At 44.4% G+C, this 17,983-nt stretch overlaps 2 protein-coding genes and 1 long non-coding RNA gene across 5 annotated transcripts in view; 1 reads left to right on the top strand and 2 right to left on the bottom strand.

Moving 5' to 3' along the window:
* Nucleotides 1-2,569: 2,569 nt before the first annotated feature.
* RPP21 (ribonuclease P/MRP subunit p21) lies at nucleotides 2,570-5,148 on the bottom strand. Its single transcript, XM_011383990.2, has 5 exons — nucleotides 4,133-5,148; nucleotides 3,960-4,060; nucleotides 3,783-3,865; nucleotides 2,856-2,981; nucleotides 2,570-2,708 (listed from the first exon to the last, which is right to left on the bottom strand). The coding sequence occupies exons 1-5, from the start codon at nucleotides 4,187-4,189 to the stop codon at nucleotides 2,611-2,613; spliced, it is 465 nt and encodes a 154-aa protein (XP_011382292.1). The 5' UTR covers nucleotides 4,190-5,148; the 3' UTR covers nucleotides 2,570-2,610.
* Nucleotides 5,149-5,349: 201 nt separating this feature from the next.
* Nucleotides 5,350-17,416, bottom strand: LOC105308154 (E3 ubiquitin-protein ligase TRIM39). Of its 3 annotated transcripts, XM_023525388.1 has the most exons (8): nucleotides 17,297-17,383; nucleotides 16,610-16,659; nucleotides 14,761-15,220; nucleotides 13,664-13,759; nucleotides 9,994-10,224; nucleotides 8,780-8,802; nucleotides 8,081-8,196; nucleotides 5,350-7,355 (listed from the first exon to the last, which is right to left on the bottom strand). In XM_023525388.1, exons 3-8 carry the CDS (start codon nucleotides 15,211-15,213, stop codon nucleotides 6,808-6,810), a joined length of 1,467 nt encoding a protein of 488 aa, XP_023381156.1. In that variant the 5' UTR covers nucleotides 15,214-15,220; nucleotides 16,610-16,659; nucleotides 17,297-17,383; the 3' UTR covers nucleotides 5,350-6,807. The 3 variants fall into 3 exon arrangements, with proteins under 3 accessions (XP_023381156.1, XP_011382296.1, XP_011382295.1); XM_011383994.2 differs by lacking the exon at nucleotides 16,610-16,659 and having other exon boundaries at nucleotides 17,297-17,416; XM_011383993.2 differs by lacking the exons at nucleotides 16,610-16,659; nucleotides 17,297-17,383 and adding an exon at nucleotides 16,853-17,244.
* A 27-nt stretch (nucleotides 17,417-17,443) lies between these two features.
* Nucleotides 17,444-17,983, top strand: part of LOC105308153 — a 36,433-nt gene continuing 35,893 nt past the window's right edge. The window contains exon 1 of the long non-coding RNA XR_897277.2: nucleotides 17,444-17,585. This is a non-coding gene — a long non-coding RNA (uncharacterized LOC105308153). The remainder of the gene's footprint in view (nucleotides 17,586-17,983) is intronic.

The raw sequence follows: 17,983 nt of genomic DNA on the forward strand, positions 1-17,983 counted from the left end.
TTTCAGAGATCTCTTCAGGCTGCTTCAGGAAGAGCAGTTATTTTTAAATTCCCTTCTGAATTCAGAAGGATGGTTTCTAAACCCATTTTTTTCTTGCCCATTCCCCGACAATAATGATATTCATTTTTACCAGTTTTAAAAAGAGCTAAGTGTACCAAAGGTTTGGGGAATAATTAAGTCTTGGTTTCTATGGTTATTCGAAGACCATTTTTTCTTGATTCAGTTGGAATGACCTAAGTTTCTTCTCTGTCTTCTGTTTAATTTTATTTAAAAAGAGTCCCCAAAAGGCACAAATTTTGAATTACTAAATTGTTTAGAAACATTAAAGGTGAGCATTGCACAGTAGGAATTTGATTTCCTGTTACAGAAAATCCCATTTTGCATATATTGCCAAGTACCATGTCATAAGTAAACATGAAAAAAGACAGAGTTTTTCTTATTATTTATGCCTACAGCACCTGGTCTTCTTAGGTGGTCTCCCATTCAAGTACTAACCAGGCCTGACCCTGCTTAGCTTCCGAGGTCAGACATCAGGCTTGTTCGGGGTGGCATGGCCATCAATCATGGACTGTGGCTCCACTGGGGTGTGAACCCAGGACGTTTTGCGTGTAAAGCAGATGTGCTAACTGCTACACTATGGAACTACGTCCAAAAAAAAAGAGAGTTTTGAAAGACGAGGACTATGATTTCTAGAGGAATGTATACTGATATAAACATTAAACAAATCAACAAGCCACAAAGACTCATAAGTGAACCATATTCCATATTGTTTCATCTCCCTCCCAACTTGGACCTGTCTCCTATGGTCTCCCACACACATCACTTAATGACTCAGCCATGAAATCAAAACTCAGAGTTCCCCTATTGCTATCCTACTGTGGGCATGTTCAGTCATGTGCAATCATCACAATCAAAACAAACTTGTCCAAGAATCAGATTTAGTGTGCCAAGAGCCAATGAGCTTAGAAATGAGATGTGTAGGTGCAGCCAAGGAAGGTAAGCTGAAGATGAAAAGGGTCCAGGTCTGCATAGGACGTACTACATAGGACGTGTAGGCTACACGTTTCTGTTGGTTGCTGCAGTTGGCCCAAGTAGATATAATTTCCAGAAAAAAAGTGTCAAAGGATAACTCAGAAACATTGTTACTTGCACACTGTTTTTGTATTTTCCATGTGAAAATTTGTGGACATGGAGTAAGTGGAGAGACTGGGTCAGTGACAAAGGCAAAACAAGGACATGGTAGATTGCTATATTGGTGGTCCCCAGGGAACCAATAAACCTCCCAGTATTCGTGTAGGCCCTTTCATGTTGAATCTGGGCTTGGCTATGTGAGTTGCTTTGGTCAAGGGGACATTAGAGTGGTAAGATAAGCACTTGTACCTGGGGGCTTGTCCTCTTGGAACGAAGTCCAATCACCCTGAGATAGCCATGCCGTGAGGACATAAAAGCCAGCTGTATAGCATGGCCATATGGAAAAGCAATGAAGTACCATACACGCACAATGAAATTTCTTGGGTTTTCCAGACCAGGTAACAGCCACCAGCTAATTGCAGCAGAGTATCTTCAGGTGCTGCTACTTGGAACAAAACACCTAGCCAAGCCCTCAGAAAGCCTAGCCCACAGAATCAGGGAAAATAATAAATCGTGAAGTGATTTTTCAAGTGATTTTTATGCAGCAATAAGTAAGTGCAATGCAGGATTTATTTTGCAATAACAGAAAAGGAAAAAAGAAAACTGCATTCTGGGAATAGTAAATCGTGTTTGTATACTTTTGGGGTAAATCAATTAGCTGGCATCTAGCAAAGAAGTCAGACTGAAATTCTGTCCTTGAATAAGTTCTCTAAGAATATCGAAGAAAAAAACTTGTTTACTAATTTTCAAGACAACCTTGAGGGTTTACCTATGGAGCATACTTGTACAATGTCTGCCAGCATCCTTTTGATAACCCCTTTTGCCTTCGTTAGCTCAAGTTTGTTTAATTTCCCTTATTAGAATTTTATAGAAGAAAAACCAGAGATTGGAAAAGACCAGCTCTGGACTAGGCCTAGAAGATCTGAAGGCCCTCCTCCTCCACTCCAACTTTTTTTCTCATTTAAAAACAGCATCTGTGGCATCAGCAGTCTGCCTAGCCCTTTAGCCAACAGTCAGGGCTACCTAAATATGGAATGTCCAAAGAAGGCTCAGGTCGTTGCAGACAACACTAGAGCCTGAGTTCCAAACGTGGCATTCAGGAACCAAGGGCCACTGGAGTCAGGGTCCTGGATATGGGAGCTGCTTAGTGAGGTCAAGTGGTCTATGAAAAATGAATCACCCTGAATGGTGGGAGTAGGAGGATAATAAAGACAAAGGAGAGGTTAGCCAGTACAAAAAACAAACAAACAAACTATCTATATATCTATATATCTATATATCTATATATATATATATATAGAGAGAGAGAGAGAGAGAGAGCAAGAGAGAGAGAGCAAGAGAGAGAGAGAGAGAGAGAGAGAGAGAGAGAAGGACGGAGGGAGGGAGAGAGGAAAATGAAATTAAGAGCTGAAATACTCACAAAACAGAACCACCAGAGTGAAACACAATTAACTTTATTTGGAAGATAGAGTGAATCCGTCACTGGTGACTGGAGCTCAGCGGCTGCATTTTTTCCTCAGGAAGGTGGGCTGGAACGAGGTGGGCTTTGTCTGACAGGGGCTGTGGTGGTTTGAGATCTGGATGGATAAACAGAGTTAGAGTTTTCTAAGACTGCTGTACCTCTCAAACCAATTCAGAACTCACCTATGTGTCCTCTTCAGCTCTATGTCCCCCATCACCCCATACCCCTGGGATATCTCACATTTTTGTCCACCACCTCTCACCTGCTTGGATCCTTAGCAGGGCCTCAGGACGGTCTCCCCAGAGCACATGCTCAGGATCATTGAGAAACCGTTGGCTGCGCTGGCATGTTAGGCAGGTCTGTACTGTCCAGCGCTGTCCCCTGCAGCCTGAGGTGAAAGTGGGAAAAAAGGAAGTGAGTGCCTCAGTTTAGAATGAAAAAAGGTCTTCTGCACCGTTTTTGCATTCACTGTTTTCTAGTAGGAATTCCACTCCCTCGTCACTTTGAATGCAAGTTTGATAAGTGTCAGGCTTCTGCATAAACTATGAATTTCTTGGTACTTTTTAAGATAAAGGCCAAACTCCTTAACAAGACTCTTCAACATCTGCCATTTCCTCCACTAGCTACATGGCTTGTGCACCTCAAACTCCAGCACCGAAACTCTCATTTTCTTGACAGCATCACAGCTCTCATCTGAGTCAACACATATCCCTAAATTTCCATCTCCCACTTCCTCTTCTTATCATGAATCTCACCACCACCGGCATAAGTAACTTAGCATTCTACTCCCCCAATTAAAGCATTTTTTTCTACACTATTTTAATTGTTTCTTCGTTTGTCCCATCAGACTATAATTTCAACGAGAATAATGAATCTAGCACAATACTCGTCACATCTTAGAATAATATTTGTTGTATGACTGAACGAATGATGGGAATCATATCTTCCACGATGCCAAATAACATCTATTATTATGCATGGACGAGATTGCCTCTTAAGGCAACATTTCTCTACTGCGCAGACCTTAGTCTGACCAAATGCAGTTAACACCATAACTCAGAACTGGAGAAAGCCAGCTCCTGCAAATCCCATGCCCAATCTACTCATCTAAAGCGAGGACGCGGTCACTTACTCTTCCCCTCCCCCCACCAATGCGCCTCAATCATCCCACCTCCACAGAAGCACTCACGTCTCTGGCGCTGTGTGCAGGTCAGGCCTGGAATGAGGAGGGAAGAGCAGCCACGACAGAGGGTCCTCTTCACCGAGGGGTCCCTGGGGGTGGAGGGAGAAGGTGGTCCGAGCGCCCGCTCTCACTCTTTTGTTCTTCCCGCTTCCCGCCCTCCGCTAGGCTTTGTGCCAGTCTCACCGCCGCAAGACGAGCCGCTTCGCAATGGTTCTCTCCGTGTGGCAGTAGAACCTCGATAGCGCCTGGTTCTCGGGGTCCTGCGCAAGGACGCAGTGGGCGGCCTAGGGAGGGGGGCGGTCACTCGGGGCCCGGCAACAGCAGAACCCTCTCGGTGCGCCCTCTACCAGACTTACCTGGTACAGGAAGCTGAGCCTCTGGAAAGCCTCACGGTCCTTCACCTGCCCCGCCATCTAGTCATGGGAGAGCCCCAAACACGTTGACCGTCTGACTCTGCCCCTCACATAGCCCCGCCCCGGCGTCAGGGCAAGGCCTCCTGGGAAGTGTAGTTTCTGGGCCCGTAAGGCATTCCCCGGTGGCCTTTACTCTGGCGCCACGCTGTGGCTTCACAGACACATCTGTTTGTAAACCCAACCCCCAACCCTTTCCGCAATTCAAGCCCAGGGTTCCTTTACGAGTTTTGGCTTCCTTCTAGTCTTCCTCAAGCCCATGATCATGTATATTAGGTCGAGGCTGGAGAGGCTGGTGGAACAGGGGAGGATCTTAAACTGCTGAACATTATCAGGACAGAAAACTGGTCTCTTTATGCCGATAGGTTGGGGAGATGGTTCTGTGCAATTTATTCCCAGCTAGGCTGTTTGCCCTACTCTCCTAAAGCCAAATGCAGATACCTGGAAGATTTACAGATAGGAGGAGAGGTTATACATTCAAAAAAAGTACTGGTGCCAGTGAGAGTGAAATTGGAAAGGATCATGAGGCTGGTAGAGGGAAGGTAGAGCGCGTTTGGCCCTCAGAAAGCACAGCTCTTTTCCGTTTAACTGAAGCAGCACATTTCCTGTTAAGCAGTGATAAACATAGAGTAGGTGATTCTCACTAATTCCTAGTCTTAGGTACTGGAGTACAGAAACCTGTCAACAGCATCTCCTACCTCTGAAACAACCCCCACTCCCAATACAGACATATAGATCACAATCCCTCCCTCCGACCTCTTTCATTTGTTCTGTTTGGCATCCTGTGTTTACCTCTGCCTCACAGTTAATGACCACCAGTTCCTAAGGTCAGAAGTAGAGGGATGTGAGCTGGAGGGGAAGAAGAACATGAATGAACTCTGGGACAGGGAGAGGAGAGCCTAAGTGAGGAGAGGATGAGGCCTCTCTCCCCTCTCAAACCCTGCCAGGCTAGACAGGGAACCAGGCTTCCAGCTCAGAGGAAGTGGCTGAAACCTCTTCTGGGATGAGTTTCACAAGTGTCCCCAAACTCAAATTAAAGGTGTATGCTTAAACTGTAGATGCTCAGGCCCACCACAGACCTTGATCAATCACTAAGGGCAAGCCCTGGAAACATGCTTATACATCAACGCAGGCCACTGTCAAATTAACACACGACGCAGAGATCACTTCAGTGGATCCTTTGTTCCATACTGTTTTACCAACCAAAGCATCTTGCCACAAAGAACCACAGTCAAGGCACAAAGGTAAGAGGAGAGTCTGGACAAAGTCCTGTTGAGGTGGTAGGAGGTACTGAAATGCCCTCAATAAACTGCAGTTTCTTGTCCCAATCTTTTGTAAACCCGATTATCCAAGCAGCAGATAGTCCAAGTCATTTTAGTGTGGTTTGGCATGCATTGCTTTACCTTTTTTGACAACATATGTACCCTACAAATTGTGTATTTTGGCCTAACATTAAATGATTTACATTCTCTGATAGGGGAAATGGCAAACCGTGAAGGATGGAAGCAAACAAGCCAAAGACTGGCGCTTGTGAACAGTTTCAGGCCAGATGTACACAGGCAAAAGGAAGTTGCCTATCTGGCCCTTCCCTTTACATACCACCCTCTTCTACCCTGTCGTCAGAATGAAGACGACTTCATTTCCTTTCTCCCTTTCTGGCTTGGAAACCTTAGCCAGAGAATAAGGATGACATCTTGGGAATAACTACTTAGTAAGGCCAGAGCTTTGGATAGAAATACTTTTCTCTTTCCGCTAATACCTGACTCTCTCCTTTCCAAGTTCCTTTGGGAAAATAGTGAAAGGGTAGAGTGTCTTGAAGTGTCCCTGGCACCTTGCCTCCAAAGAGCAAGGTAACTGACTTCTTGGAGAAAATCAACTATAAGGAGGCAGGCAATAAGCCAGCTCTGCTGAAGGCCGAGACAGGGACCTGGGTTCTCCTCTTTTTCCTTCTCACACTTCTCCTCCCCACATTCCTACCTCTGCCCAATCCCACTCTGGCAACCTTATTCTTGAAATAGAAGACCAAAGAAACCTTTCTCCATTAGTATCTAGGAGTCTATTCCTTTAGCCCCCTTCCCTGACCTTCTAATCTTCCTGATGCCCAATCTCTGCCCTCAGAAAAACTTCTCAACTTCTAGACCCATGAGAGCAACTGTCATTCACTTTTATTTCAGTCTAGAGGTACACATACCCCTGTGCTCTTCCTCAAGAAACAAGACTATTCTGGGTCAAAGAATCCCCTAAAAGGATGTACAGGGGTTTCTGTTTCCTCCTCTGGTTTGAGCACATCAGACCCTCCCAGACTTTTTGTTTCTGGAAAAGCCTCTCCTTCCTTCCCAATCCAAGCTTGTACAGTAGAAAACCTGATGGACTTCAGGGGAGATAATCCCCTGGGAACCAGCTTCCCGCTCTGACAGTTAGGAGGGAGACACAGCTGTGTTCTCATCCCAGCCCAATCCCACCTACTCAGCCACATAAACCATTCTAGAAACGAAGGTGTTTCTCCCAGGTGGTTCAGGACTGGAACCAGGCAGACATGAAGACGTTCCAGCAGGTCACAGGAAGGAAGGCCCATAGCTGTTGACCCTGCCTCACCCCAATTATTTCCACATCCCTACCTGTCATTCCCAATCTGTTGGGGGCCTTATGGTAAGTGGTGCAGCATTCTTCCGACCAGCCCGGATGCCTGGGTAGAAGAGGGGCCAAAGTTTCTCAGTAAACGTATCAGTGAAGGTGTAGATATGAGAGCGGTCTGTGACGTTGTAAAAAGACAGCGTGCCAGCCTCATAGTCTAGGAATATGCCCACCCGCTTGGGTTTCACCTTGATGTGCAAAGGGGTAAAAGGTGTGGTGGTGGCTGCATATTTGTCCCCATTCCACAGCCGTACCCGCCAGTAGCCAGTCTCAGGTAATGGAGTCAGCTCGCCCTTTCGGCTCACAGAGTCCCGGCACACACCCACTGCCCAGTGGGTCTTGTCGCCCACCTCCACCTCCCAGTAGTGTCGACCTGAGGTGAAACCCTCAGTAGCCAGGACGCAAGGGTAGAAGGTGAACCGCCGTGGTGTGTCAGGGAGATCCCGGAGTCTCGTCTCCACGAACTTGACACTCTTACGATCTTCCGACAGGACTAGGTTAGGATGAGCGGTCTCGGGGTCCAGGGTCACATCCGCTGGCGGGAGAAGCCACAGTGGGGAGCTAGATGAGGACGGGAATAGCTAAATGCCCCTGCCTCACTCTTCCAGCCTGTCTTACAGAGCCTGTTCCCTTAAAGGTCCCCAGAACACCATAGTTTGATTAATTTCCTCAATCCATGGTGTCACCTAAGGGAGGGGAGGGAACACTGGCTTCACTTTTCACCCAGCCCTAAGGGCAGATAATGCTCTCTTGACTTTGCAAGGGTTGGTGGTTTAGGCTCCTGCCTGGTCCTTCCTCCATACCCTCTGACATCATTATGTAGCTCACTGTGTAGAGAAGCATCAGGCACAGCCCAAGGGCCAGAAAGAATGGAAAATGTTAAGAAGGATACCAAGAAGACATCATCGGGATCTCTGGATTGCCTGACCAGGTGTCTGTTTTCCTGGAACAGTCTTGGTTTATGATTATTTTCTCTGAGTAAATAATAATGACATTCCCTTTCATTCTCAAAAGGGGATAAGTTTAGGCAAAATACTTAACCTTTTTGGGTCCTTATTCAGAAAAGTTAGGGCCTAAGAGTAGATGACACCTTCAAGGGGCTTCTCACTTTGAGTTCTATGACTCAAAATGATTGAAAGCCAGGTAAAGGGGTAGGTGTGGGTATGGGCCTGTAAGTGACAGAAGGGATAACTGAAGCCCAATAAAGTAGGACCTAAAGGCTTTCTTCTCTCTGCTACTTTCCTTTTGGGAATAACTCACCAATTAGCTGTTTAAGGATTTTCCTTAGGGCAAAGTACTGTCGGGGGAAATTGCTGAAGTTCTTTTCCAGCTCTATGGATACTGAAGTCACCTCCATGGTCTTCACTTTTTCACATCTAGGAGGGATAGGGAGATATGGGAAGAAAGGGCAGGGTCAGGGGAAGCTCAAGCTGAGTGTGTATTCAGATGCTGTCATCTTTAGGGAGAAACTATAATTCTCCATCCTCCCACTTTCTCCCTCCACCCTGAGAATACTTGTGAACTGCCTTTTTTTTTTTGCCAATTATGGAGCGCCATATGGTCCCCTTGACAGATCCTTATAAGAATGAGTCCCAGAACTTTTTGGAAATGTTGTTATATTTCATGCAAATGGGTAATCATCCTTCCCCCTCTTCCAACCCCTTCTTCCTCCATCTCATTTGGACACAAGTCCACATACAGGGACAAGTAGAATCTGGTCCTACATTATCTTGGTATCTTCCTCAACAAGGAAGTCCTGATGCTCAAAGGGAAAAAGGAAAGGGACGGTTAGTCCCGATGATTTACTTTCTAACTGGCTTCATGGATGCAATGAACCTTCTCCCATATCCTATCCAGATGCTGTATGACTTTTGCATCCTTACTCCCCAAACTCCTACTGTATCCTTAAGTCTCTAAGCCAAGACCTAACTCACTCAAAGAGATGCAAGAATCACTTACTTTTCCAGGGTACTTTTGACATCCTAGAGGGAAGGAGAAAAGAAAGCAATATTGGTCCTGGTAGTCAAGGGTCCTGCAGGCAAAAGGTTCCCCCTCCTCCCAAAAGTCCTAAATCTCTAAAATAGAAATAGGGCAAACTGAGGGTCACAATGGAAGAGGAAGAGGAAGAGCTCCAGAGGGATCTGAGTACATTTCTCCCAACTTCATCCCCACTTTCAACTTCTGGTCATCATGAAGTTTGGTAATTTATATCACTTCCAAATGGTTTCTTGTGTGTTTGTCTTTGTTCCTCAAGCACACTGGGAGCGCAAAGCAAGGTACAGGGATTGTGTCTGCTCTTTACTCTGTCCCCCAAGTACCAACCACACACCTATCTCCTTGAGGATCAGTACAGATAGTTCCAGACTGGTGGCATTGGAACGAATCATACTTTCCTGTTACGGTTTGGTATCCCCCGTCTGGTATTGGTTAGTAAACATTAATAACTGTGTGCCAATCCTGATTTGCAAATACTTGGGGTCCAGAAGACAAAGAAGACAAATCTCTGCCCCCCAAGGATTTCCCAGTTTAATGTGGAAGGCAGAACACACATACATGAAAGGACATAAGAATAAATACCAAGGAATACATTAACATGCAGATAAATGTACAGCGAAGCCTCACTGATTCAAATGCTGGCACTCTGATCTCTAAAGTAAGAAATATGTTTCCTACAACCTTGCTAACACCATTCATCTGCTTAAGAGAACAAATTATTTCAAACATTTTAGAGGCACCATTTACATATCAAAAACAATATATTATTTATACATAATTTCAATTGTCTTTCAAACTAGGTTTCTGTTCTTTTCTTAGCACTAGGTAAATCAAGTTCCAGGACTTAAAAGTAATGGTAACTGCATTTACACAATTTTTAATGCATAGTTTTTTTTCACGTATTCAGACTAGACTTCACTCCTTTCAAAAGAGTGGATTTTTTCTTTGGTACAAATTAAGCACATAATTGTTGACAAGACATAAGAACATAGAAATGATTAGAAGGGAATGGGAGAAATCAGAGAAGCCTTTCGGTAGATAGATTCTTTGAGTATGTCTAGAACAAAGAACTGGATTTAGAGGAGCAGAGCAGAGTGAGTATCCTGGGCTGACAGAACAACCTGTGCAAAGCTATACTGCGCTCGACCTGAGGGGCTATGCAGGGGCAAAGGTCGAACCTTAAGCATCTCGAAGCCTGACTGTAAGCACTTGCCCTCCACCTCGGCAGCTAAGTGGGCCAGGTCCCGGCGCTTGTCTCCAAGGTGAGCAGCATTTTCTCGGAGGCGCTGTAGAATGTCCTGTTCCTCTTCCTCCAGTCGTGAAAGCAACATCTGCTGCTCTTCATCCAGCCGCCTATGAAGTTCTTCAAATTCCTTTAAGATCTGCTGTCGGCGACTCTCCACCAGTCTCTGAGAAAAGAGGGAGGGTGTTATGTTTAGCAGGGCCAGTGCCTTTCCATACCCGCCATGTGTATTAATTAACAAAGATTCCAGTGTCATTGGAAATAGTTTAACAGGACACTCATGTTTCTCTCAATTGCAGTTTTCTTTTGTAAAAAATGGCTCCATTCCCATTGTTACCCCCACTAATGACTTGGGAGTGAAGAACCATCAGGGAGATAAAAAAAAAAAAAAAAAAATCAATGTTTAAAAAGTTTTAATTTTCTTTAATTATGTTAACCTCTAAAAAAGCTGTACTTTCGTGGGTTAGTAAAACAAAATAAAAATATAAGAACTCAATAATGACAAACTATTTCAGATATCAAAAATATCTGACATATCTGATGATAAACTTCTAGCTAATACAATTTGTCAAGAAAAGGAAAGTACAAATACCAGAAAGTTAATATATGATTGTCATCATTTGTATATTGTAAGACATCTACTTGATAAAAACATCTACCAGATAGAACCAACTGGAAAAGTAAGTAAGTAAGATTTTGGTAAGGGGCTTTTGCAAAATATACACGTGAACTTCAGAGTTGAACCTGTTAAGCAGTTTCAAGTCACTTCAGGGAACTGACAGTTGCCATCCCAGGAACAGGTTTCTTAGTAAGTTTCTTGAAATTTGAAACATGCTTTCTCTCAGCCAGCAAATAGACTTGAACCTAACTTTCCTGAAATTTGATAATATAGGACTCAAACATCAGTCTTAACTCTTTCTGAGGTTATCAGCAAGCACATCCTCCTTCTGTATCTCTAATGCAACAAGAATTGATCTCCTCAAAGAAGGATTCTCTAGGTGTCATGTGGCTGATGGGGAAGAATCAACCCAAGAAGGGAGCAAAGTGAGCAGCAGAGATTCTGGAAAGAGGAAGTAGACAGGGACTGAAAGGTAGGGCTGAGGGTTAATAAGAGAGTGGGGCCCCAAAGCCAGGGTGTGTCTTACAAGCCTGGTGTTTCCAGATTTTAAGCTAGTTGCCAGGCGAGGCTGATCAGTTCCAGTTCTAGAGCTGCTATTTCTTCCCGTTCCACTGCTGTCCTCTTAGGCCCACATTAGAACAAAATATATTCCCACAACATTTTACCCTGAAGTAAAGCACAGTGTACGTGTGTTTAGGGGTGATGAATGGTGGAATTTACGATTCCTAACTGTGGTAAATAGGAAGCAAAAGGGCTCTCCCTCACATAATCCCATAATCCCTTCTTTTTTTTTCACTCTATATTTGTAGGGCATATTTTGGAAATGGGGACTATTTTTTTTTGCCATGATTGGGAGTACTCTTGTAACATATGCTAGCACTCCTCCAATGTATGAGACAAACCTGCAAGATAAACTGTCCAGCACCATTTTCTAATGTTCTGCTGGATGTTCAAAAATACAGGCCTGAACTTGAGTACCATTTTAAATATAAACAGTAATTCTTATACAGTTGTACTATACCTACTTTTTTCAGAAATGGCTGAATAAGACTGTATTTTTTTCTTAGAATTTTACCAAAAGTTATTTATCATTTTGAAAAATCACATCACCAACAGCTAAGCTGCTTGTGGTATCCGAGTCTACATTACTACACAATTACTTCCGTCTGAATTTGTATTTGATGCATTGTTGATAATGTCACATGAAGGTGCAAGGATAAAACTACACTGTAGTATTTTTCACAGTAGTCATGTCCAAATATTACACAGATTTATTATAAATTACTTTTTAATGTTGTATTATAATATATCTGGGCATGACATATTTTTAAAATTATGTAGATAATTTTATCAATAATTTTCATTTTAGCATGGTTAATTATAAATTATTTTAAAAAGGGTCTGATTCTGGAGGTGGAGATGAGGGAGAAGGAAAATTCAAATGGTCACAAAAAGGTTGGTGGTAGTTTCTAAGACCACTGAAATGATAACTTGTATTTTTAGAAACACTGCCGTTCTGTTTAAGTATTTAGAGTGTTTAAGAAAATTTTATTCTTCTCTCTCTTCTTTACCTTTCAGAGGTGATCAACAGGCAGAAGAAAGTTAAAGAGTGAGAAAAAACTTTGTTTTCACATATTTTAAGTTTCTCAGGAGCCCTCCAAAAGATAAAAAATTTTTATTTAAAGTTCACTTTTGCAATCAAAATTAGTTCGGATTTTAAAAAATTCAAATGCTTCCTTTGTTAAAATGTATAAAGAATGTTATGTATTTCTGGTGATCTCTAAATCTTAACACCAAAAGCTCATTATTTCTTCTGGAATTCTTTAATGAGGTCAAATTTCTACATTGTGTTCTTATGAACTTGTAACTATGTTCTTTGTTCCATGTCATTATTTATTTTTTCTACTTGTCTATAAGCCCAAGGAGGGTAGAGACTGTGTTTTTGCTCATTATTGTTCTTCAGTGTCAAATAGAGGTTTGGCTTACACTGGAAGCTTAACAAATTTTATTGGTTCATAGAGAACGAGTATCCCTGGTTTTACCACAAACTGGCTATATGATCTTGGACTAGACTTGGACTATCTAAATTCTGTTTCCTCCTGTGTAAACTGGGGGGTGATAACACCTACCTTACAAGGTTTCTAAGTTCACCCTTGACAAAGACGACCTCCAGGACACTCTTCCCTTTGTCTTGTAGCTCCTCCGTGTCCCTCTTGTACCAAGTTTAGCCTGAACTCAGAAGTCCAACCTGGGCAGAACCCTAAGACCTAATATAATGCTGTAAGTTTGGAATGCCAATGGACATCCAAGGAATTAGTGCACAGAATTCAATAAATCCTAATTATTATTACCGCTACTTTTAATGTTTGTTCACTGTCCAATAGCAAAAATAAGGTGGGTACCAAAATACCATGCTACGAATATGGTAATGCTATGAAAGAGGTGCAAAACTGAATGAAAATTAAGAAAGCTAATTTCTGAAGGGTTAGGAAAAGCTGCCAGGAAGTGACTTTTTCCCTGCCTGAAGAATAGGATGAGGAGGGGAAGAACATTCTAGGAACACAAGAGAATGTGGTCCTAATGTTATTGGGCAGTTCTTCTGGGAGCTCTTGGTCATCTCCTTCTCCCTTCCTTCCCAGTGAACCTGCCCAATTCTCCTTTCCTCAGTGCCTCTAAGAAACTCCTATTCCTGCACTCTCGGTAGCCTCCTTCCCTGCTATACAAAGAAAAGGAGTCCAATGGACATGAACTCTCCCAATTCGCCAGATGTAAAACTTTGTCTGTCCAAAGTTTGTCACCTCTTACATCCCTCTCCTCAATACTTAATTTATGACAAGTAATTTAAGTATAATGTTTAGTGACAATCAAGCCTAAGAAAATGTCATTTTTGAGAGAACAGTATTTTTCTAAAAAGTTAAAACTGGATCAAATAATGTGTGGTTAATGTCTGGTTAATTGCCTGCCAAATGGGATCACCTGCCTTTACCTTGAGCTCTCCAGGCTTCTTCTCCTCAGAGGACTTACAACGAGTGATCTCCTGCAGCTTCTGCTCCAGAGGCTCCAGGCACTTCTGCAGTTTTTCCTGAAGGGTGGGAAGTGGGAGAGGTGGCATTTGGGGTTGGCTGGCATATCTTACATTCAGAGATGATTTGTTATAATCCAGCTGTTTGCACCCTATCCACCTCACCACCTCTTGACCCAACTCCTTTCCTTGTTTGTCATTTGGGGGTGTAAACTTCTTACAGATCTCTCCTCCTGCCACCAGCCTGTCCCCATCATGTTCCATGCTCACCAAACTTTCCTCTCACTGAATCTCAGTGGTACAGCTGTCACCAACCCTATCTATTTTCTATGTTAAGTAACTGCCTATTACTGTCGGTGACCTTCTATACCCTAATATCTTTCCTTAAACTTGCCCTCCCATCCAACTCTAACCACCCAAAAATATAATAAAATCTTAATTACTTATAAACTACCTTAAATCTTATTTCCAAGATTTTATTAACATAATTAAGCAAAGTACGTGATAAAGTACTGAGAAATTAAAATCTCTAGTTTCTGTTACTCATTTACTATGTCCCAGCGATAAGTTAAACCAGATGTCATGTTATCTATTATCTGGGGAAGAAGCAAACAATAGGCTGGTTCAGCTTCCGGTGGCAATTAGTCTAAAGTGTTGTTCCCCTATTCTCAATACCAATAGGAAGAAAAGGGACGTTCTGAGTAGGGAGACAGAATGAGGAAATCAGACCACTTTTCAGTTTTTCCGAAGTTTGATCTTCTCCATGTGGTTTCATTCATTTATGAAAAATATGATACATTCCAAGACCACACATACTCAAATATGTTAGAAAAGTCAGAGAGTAGTTTTGGAGTACTCCTCACTACTGCTCTTCTTCATGCTTGAGGATAACTGATCAGATGTACTACGTGCACTCTGTGTATGCAGCTCTGAGACTACAGAGTGAGGACCAGACACAGTCTTGCCCTCAGGAGTTTATGATCCTCTACCTGGGGAGCCCCGCCCCGCTTCCGTGTTCCTCCCTTTTGCCCCATGTTGACATCATGTATCTAGTTCCCCACCTTGTACTCTTGTGTGGCATCGTCCAGTGGCGCGACGTTGTGGGCCCGATGGGTGTGGGAAATTGCACATATCAAACATACAGCCTCCTGGTCCTCATAGCAGAAGAGGCTGAGGGCTTCATGATGCTGGGGGCAGAGGCTCTCATCCCTGATCTTCCGCTTGACAGCCTGGAGCTGCTTGGCAATTTCCACCATACTGCCTAGCTGACGATTAGGCCGGAGACTGCGGTAGCGGGATGTCTTTCGACAGACAGGACAAGGGAAGTCCCTCTCTAGGTCTTCCCACCAGCGGGTGATGCAAGCTTTGCAGAAGTTGTGACCACACTCAATGATGACAGGCTCCTTCAGATACTCCAGGCACACAGAGCAACTTGCCTCTACCTGTAAGTTCTCCAGAGCTGCAGCTGTGGAGGCTGCAGAGGCTCCAGCCTCCAAGAGACTTGTTTCTGCCATTATTTAACTTAGGGATAGGAAGAGAGCAGAGAAAAATGTTAGTTGGAGGTTTAATTTTTTTTGCATTCCTGCCCTGACACTTACCCCCATGTGAAATCCTATGCAGATTCAGCCTTATCTTGGTATTTTACATCTCTTCCACTAGATTCAACCTCTCTGTTGTTTCTGCATTTCTAAAACTTGTGACTCCCAGCACCAATCTAATTTTCTTTCCTCTTCATCAAACTGACACACAACCCTCAATCTCTTCTGTCTTTATTTCTGCTTTCTCTTGTTGGAAACAGAGGCTTCCTTCAAGTCCAGCCCAATATATTTCTCCCCACCCAGGCTTATCCCATCTGTATCTTTAAACCAATAGTTCCAGACCAATGTATCCTCAATTTGACATATTTTTCTAATAGATGAGAAAGGAGTTTGGGAAACTGAAAAATGCCATAAAAGTCAAAATATTAAGATTTCTTAAAGTAGGTATATTTTAAAACTTAATGTTACAGAAGAGTTTTATTACAATAGTCCTTTGGAACCTAAGCTTGATTCTCTGCCACTGTTCTCTCATTCTTTCAAATGGTAATAAATGAAATTACGCAAGGGTAAAACCTATTCTTTTCAGGAAAGTTTGAAATTATTCTTTCTTTTGTCAGACTAGCTTAGAAGAAGTGTGCCCTCTTCTTGGAATGAAATGATTCACACAACATCTCATTTCTATTTGTGTGCATTTGGACATTTGGAACTGCTAAAAAGTGACAAATTCGTGACAACTATACTAAAGAGTGTATTACTGAGCCCAGGCTAATAATTTCTTGAAAAGAAGGCTAAAAAAAAAAAAATCTATTTTAAATATTAAGCAGGAACTAGAGTCTCATAAAATAGCTATCAACAATCAATTCCTTGGTTGTACTGTGCTTCCAACTAATAGGTTTTGGAGTGCTTGTGAATTAAAAGGAAGGCAATCAAAAACCTCCCTCAAGTGAAGCCTGAAAAGAATTGGAAATGCATCAAAGAGATTTATAAAGCAGAAGGCTGGTCTTATACTCTATCCTTAAAATGTCACCACTTTTATCCATGAAATGGTTTATTTCTCTGTCTCCATAACCCCTCCTGTCTCTCCTCCCTTCCCTCCGAGGAACCCAACAGAAAGGAAGAAATTTAGTAGGTCTATACACTGAGAGAGAAGTAGCCATATAATGAGTTGATTATTCCTGTATACACTGATGACACATATGAAAAGTGTTTAATTTGTAGTAGTAACTTATTTGGACCTCAATTTCTTCCCTCAACCAGGAGAGATTGTTCAGTTGGATGATTTTTCTCCACCTATGGGACTCCAACTTTTAGTGATCCCGCTCAGTGATCCCGCTCTTTCCCCAACCTTCTAGAAATTAGGTGGCCCCCTCACCTGGGGTGAGTTGAATTGTATGCAGAGTTAGGGACCAGCAGGGATCTAGACTGGCAAAGAAGTGATGAGAAAGAAATGGGGAAAAGGTTAGGGAAGTATGGAGAGGACTTGGAGCTACAGCCATAGTGAGGCCTTGGGCGCCTCTGGGTTGGTCATTTCTTCCCCTTTATTCCTCGTGTCTCTGTAGAAGGGCAAACTACAGGCACGTCCTCATTTTGTTTCTACCACTGTCCGAGTTCCCACCTTGAGACCCTCTCCTGAGCGTGGTCTGTAACTCGGTCCCACCCCCTTCTCCATCTTCTCCCATCAGATCTGGCGCAGGGGAATTGGAGAGGAGGGAGGTTGGTAGAGAGGGAGGGATACGTGTCCAGGTGAGGAAGAGTGTGACGTGAAGATGGGATGCCCGTTGCTATGACGCAGCCGAGACCCGCGGTGACGGCGTCAGAGTTTCACCGGGGGAGGCGAGTGGCAGCGGGACGGGGGAACGGCGGGGTAGCCAAGCAACGCCGGACGCGCTGACGTCGCCGGGGCGGCAAAACGTCCGCCCGGGCCCAAGGCGGGCGGAGGCAGCTGTGGTTACGTGCGGGGGGCTGGTGACGCAGTCGCGGGGCGCTGGGACGCGGCGTGCGGAGCCGGCCGGCAGGGGCAGACCCCGGAGCCAGGGCACGGCGGCGGGACAGCACCTACCTTCCCGGCTTCGGGTCCGGTAGTGCGGGGCGCGGAGCCGCCGGAGCGCTGCCTCCCTCCTTCCTCCTCCCCCCGCCCCCGCCCCACAGCGCGACACACAATACTCGCCGGAAGCGGAAGCCACGCCGTGAGGCTCGTATCAGTGGAAGCCAGGGAGTCGGCGGGTGGCTGCGGGAGGGCCCAGCGGTGCCTGCGGAAGAAGGCGGGCAGCCGGAGGTGAGAACCTGCAGGAAGAATCAAGGACGAGAAGAGACCTGGAGGGGCAGGTGGCTGAAACGTGGTCGTCCAGGTGACTTGAGGAATCCTCTGGAGAAAGAGGGCGGCGCATGCGCGTGACTGATTGCTGAAGCCCATTGCCGGCAGGGTGCAGACGGGAGCGGGCAGGCGAGGCTGTCTTGTCCCGGCTGCGGCTCGGGTACTGCCTGGGCTCGGCTTGTTCCGGTAGCGCTGGGAGCAGCCGGGGGCGGGAGGGGGCGGTTGGCGGACTTTGAGCTACACTTATCCTCTGCAGGCCAGTTTGAGAAAGTGGATAGTTGAGGCGGCCGTCAATTACGTGGAGACCTGCGGGTCTCGGCACGTCACTTCCGACTAGAGTTAGCCTTTTACTGTTCAAGGATTAAGTAAGTTATCTCAGCCGTGGGCTTCAAGTGCTCTTTGCCCTACCCCTGCTATGAGGGCTTTAATGAA

The sequence above is a fragment of the Pteropus vampyrus genome, unplaced genomic scaffold (genome assembly GCF_000151845.1).
Source record: "Pteropus vampyrus isolate Shadow unplaced genomic scaffold, Pvam_2.0 Scaffold553, whole genome shotgun sequence".
NCBI classification, from domain to species: Eukaryota; Metazoa; Chordata; class Mammalia; order Chiroptera; family Pteropodidae; genus Pteropus; species Pteropus vampyrus.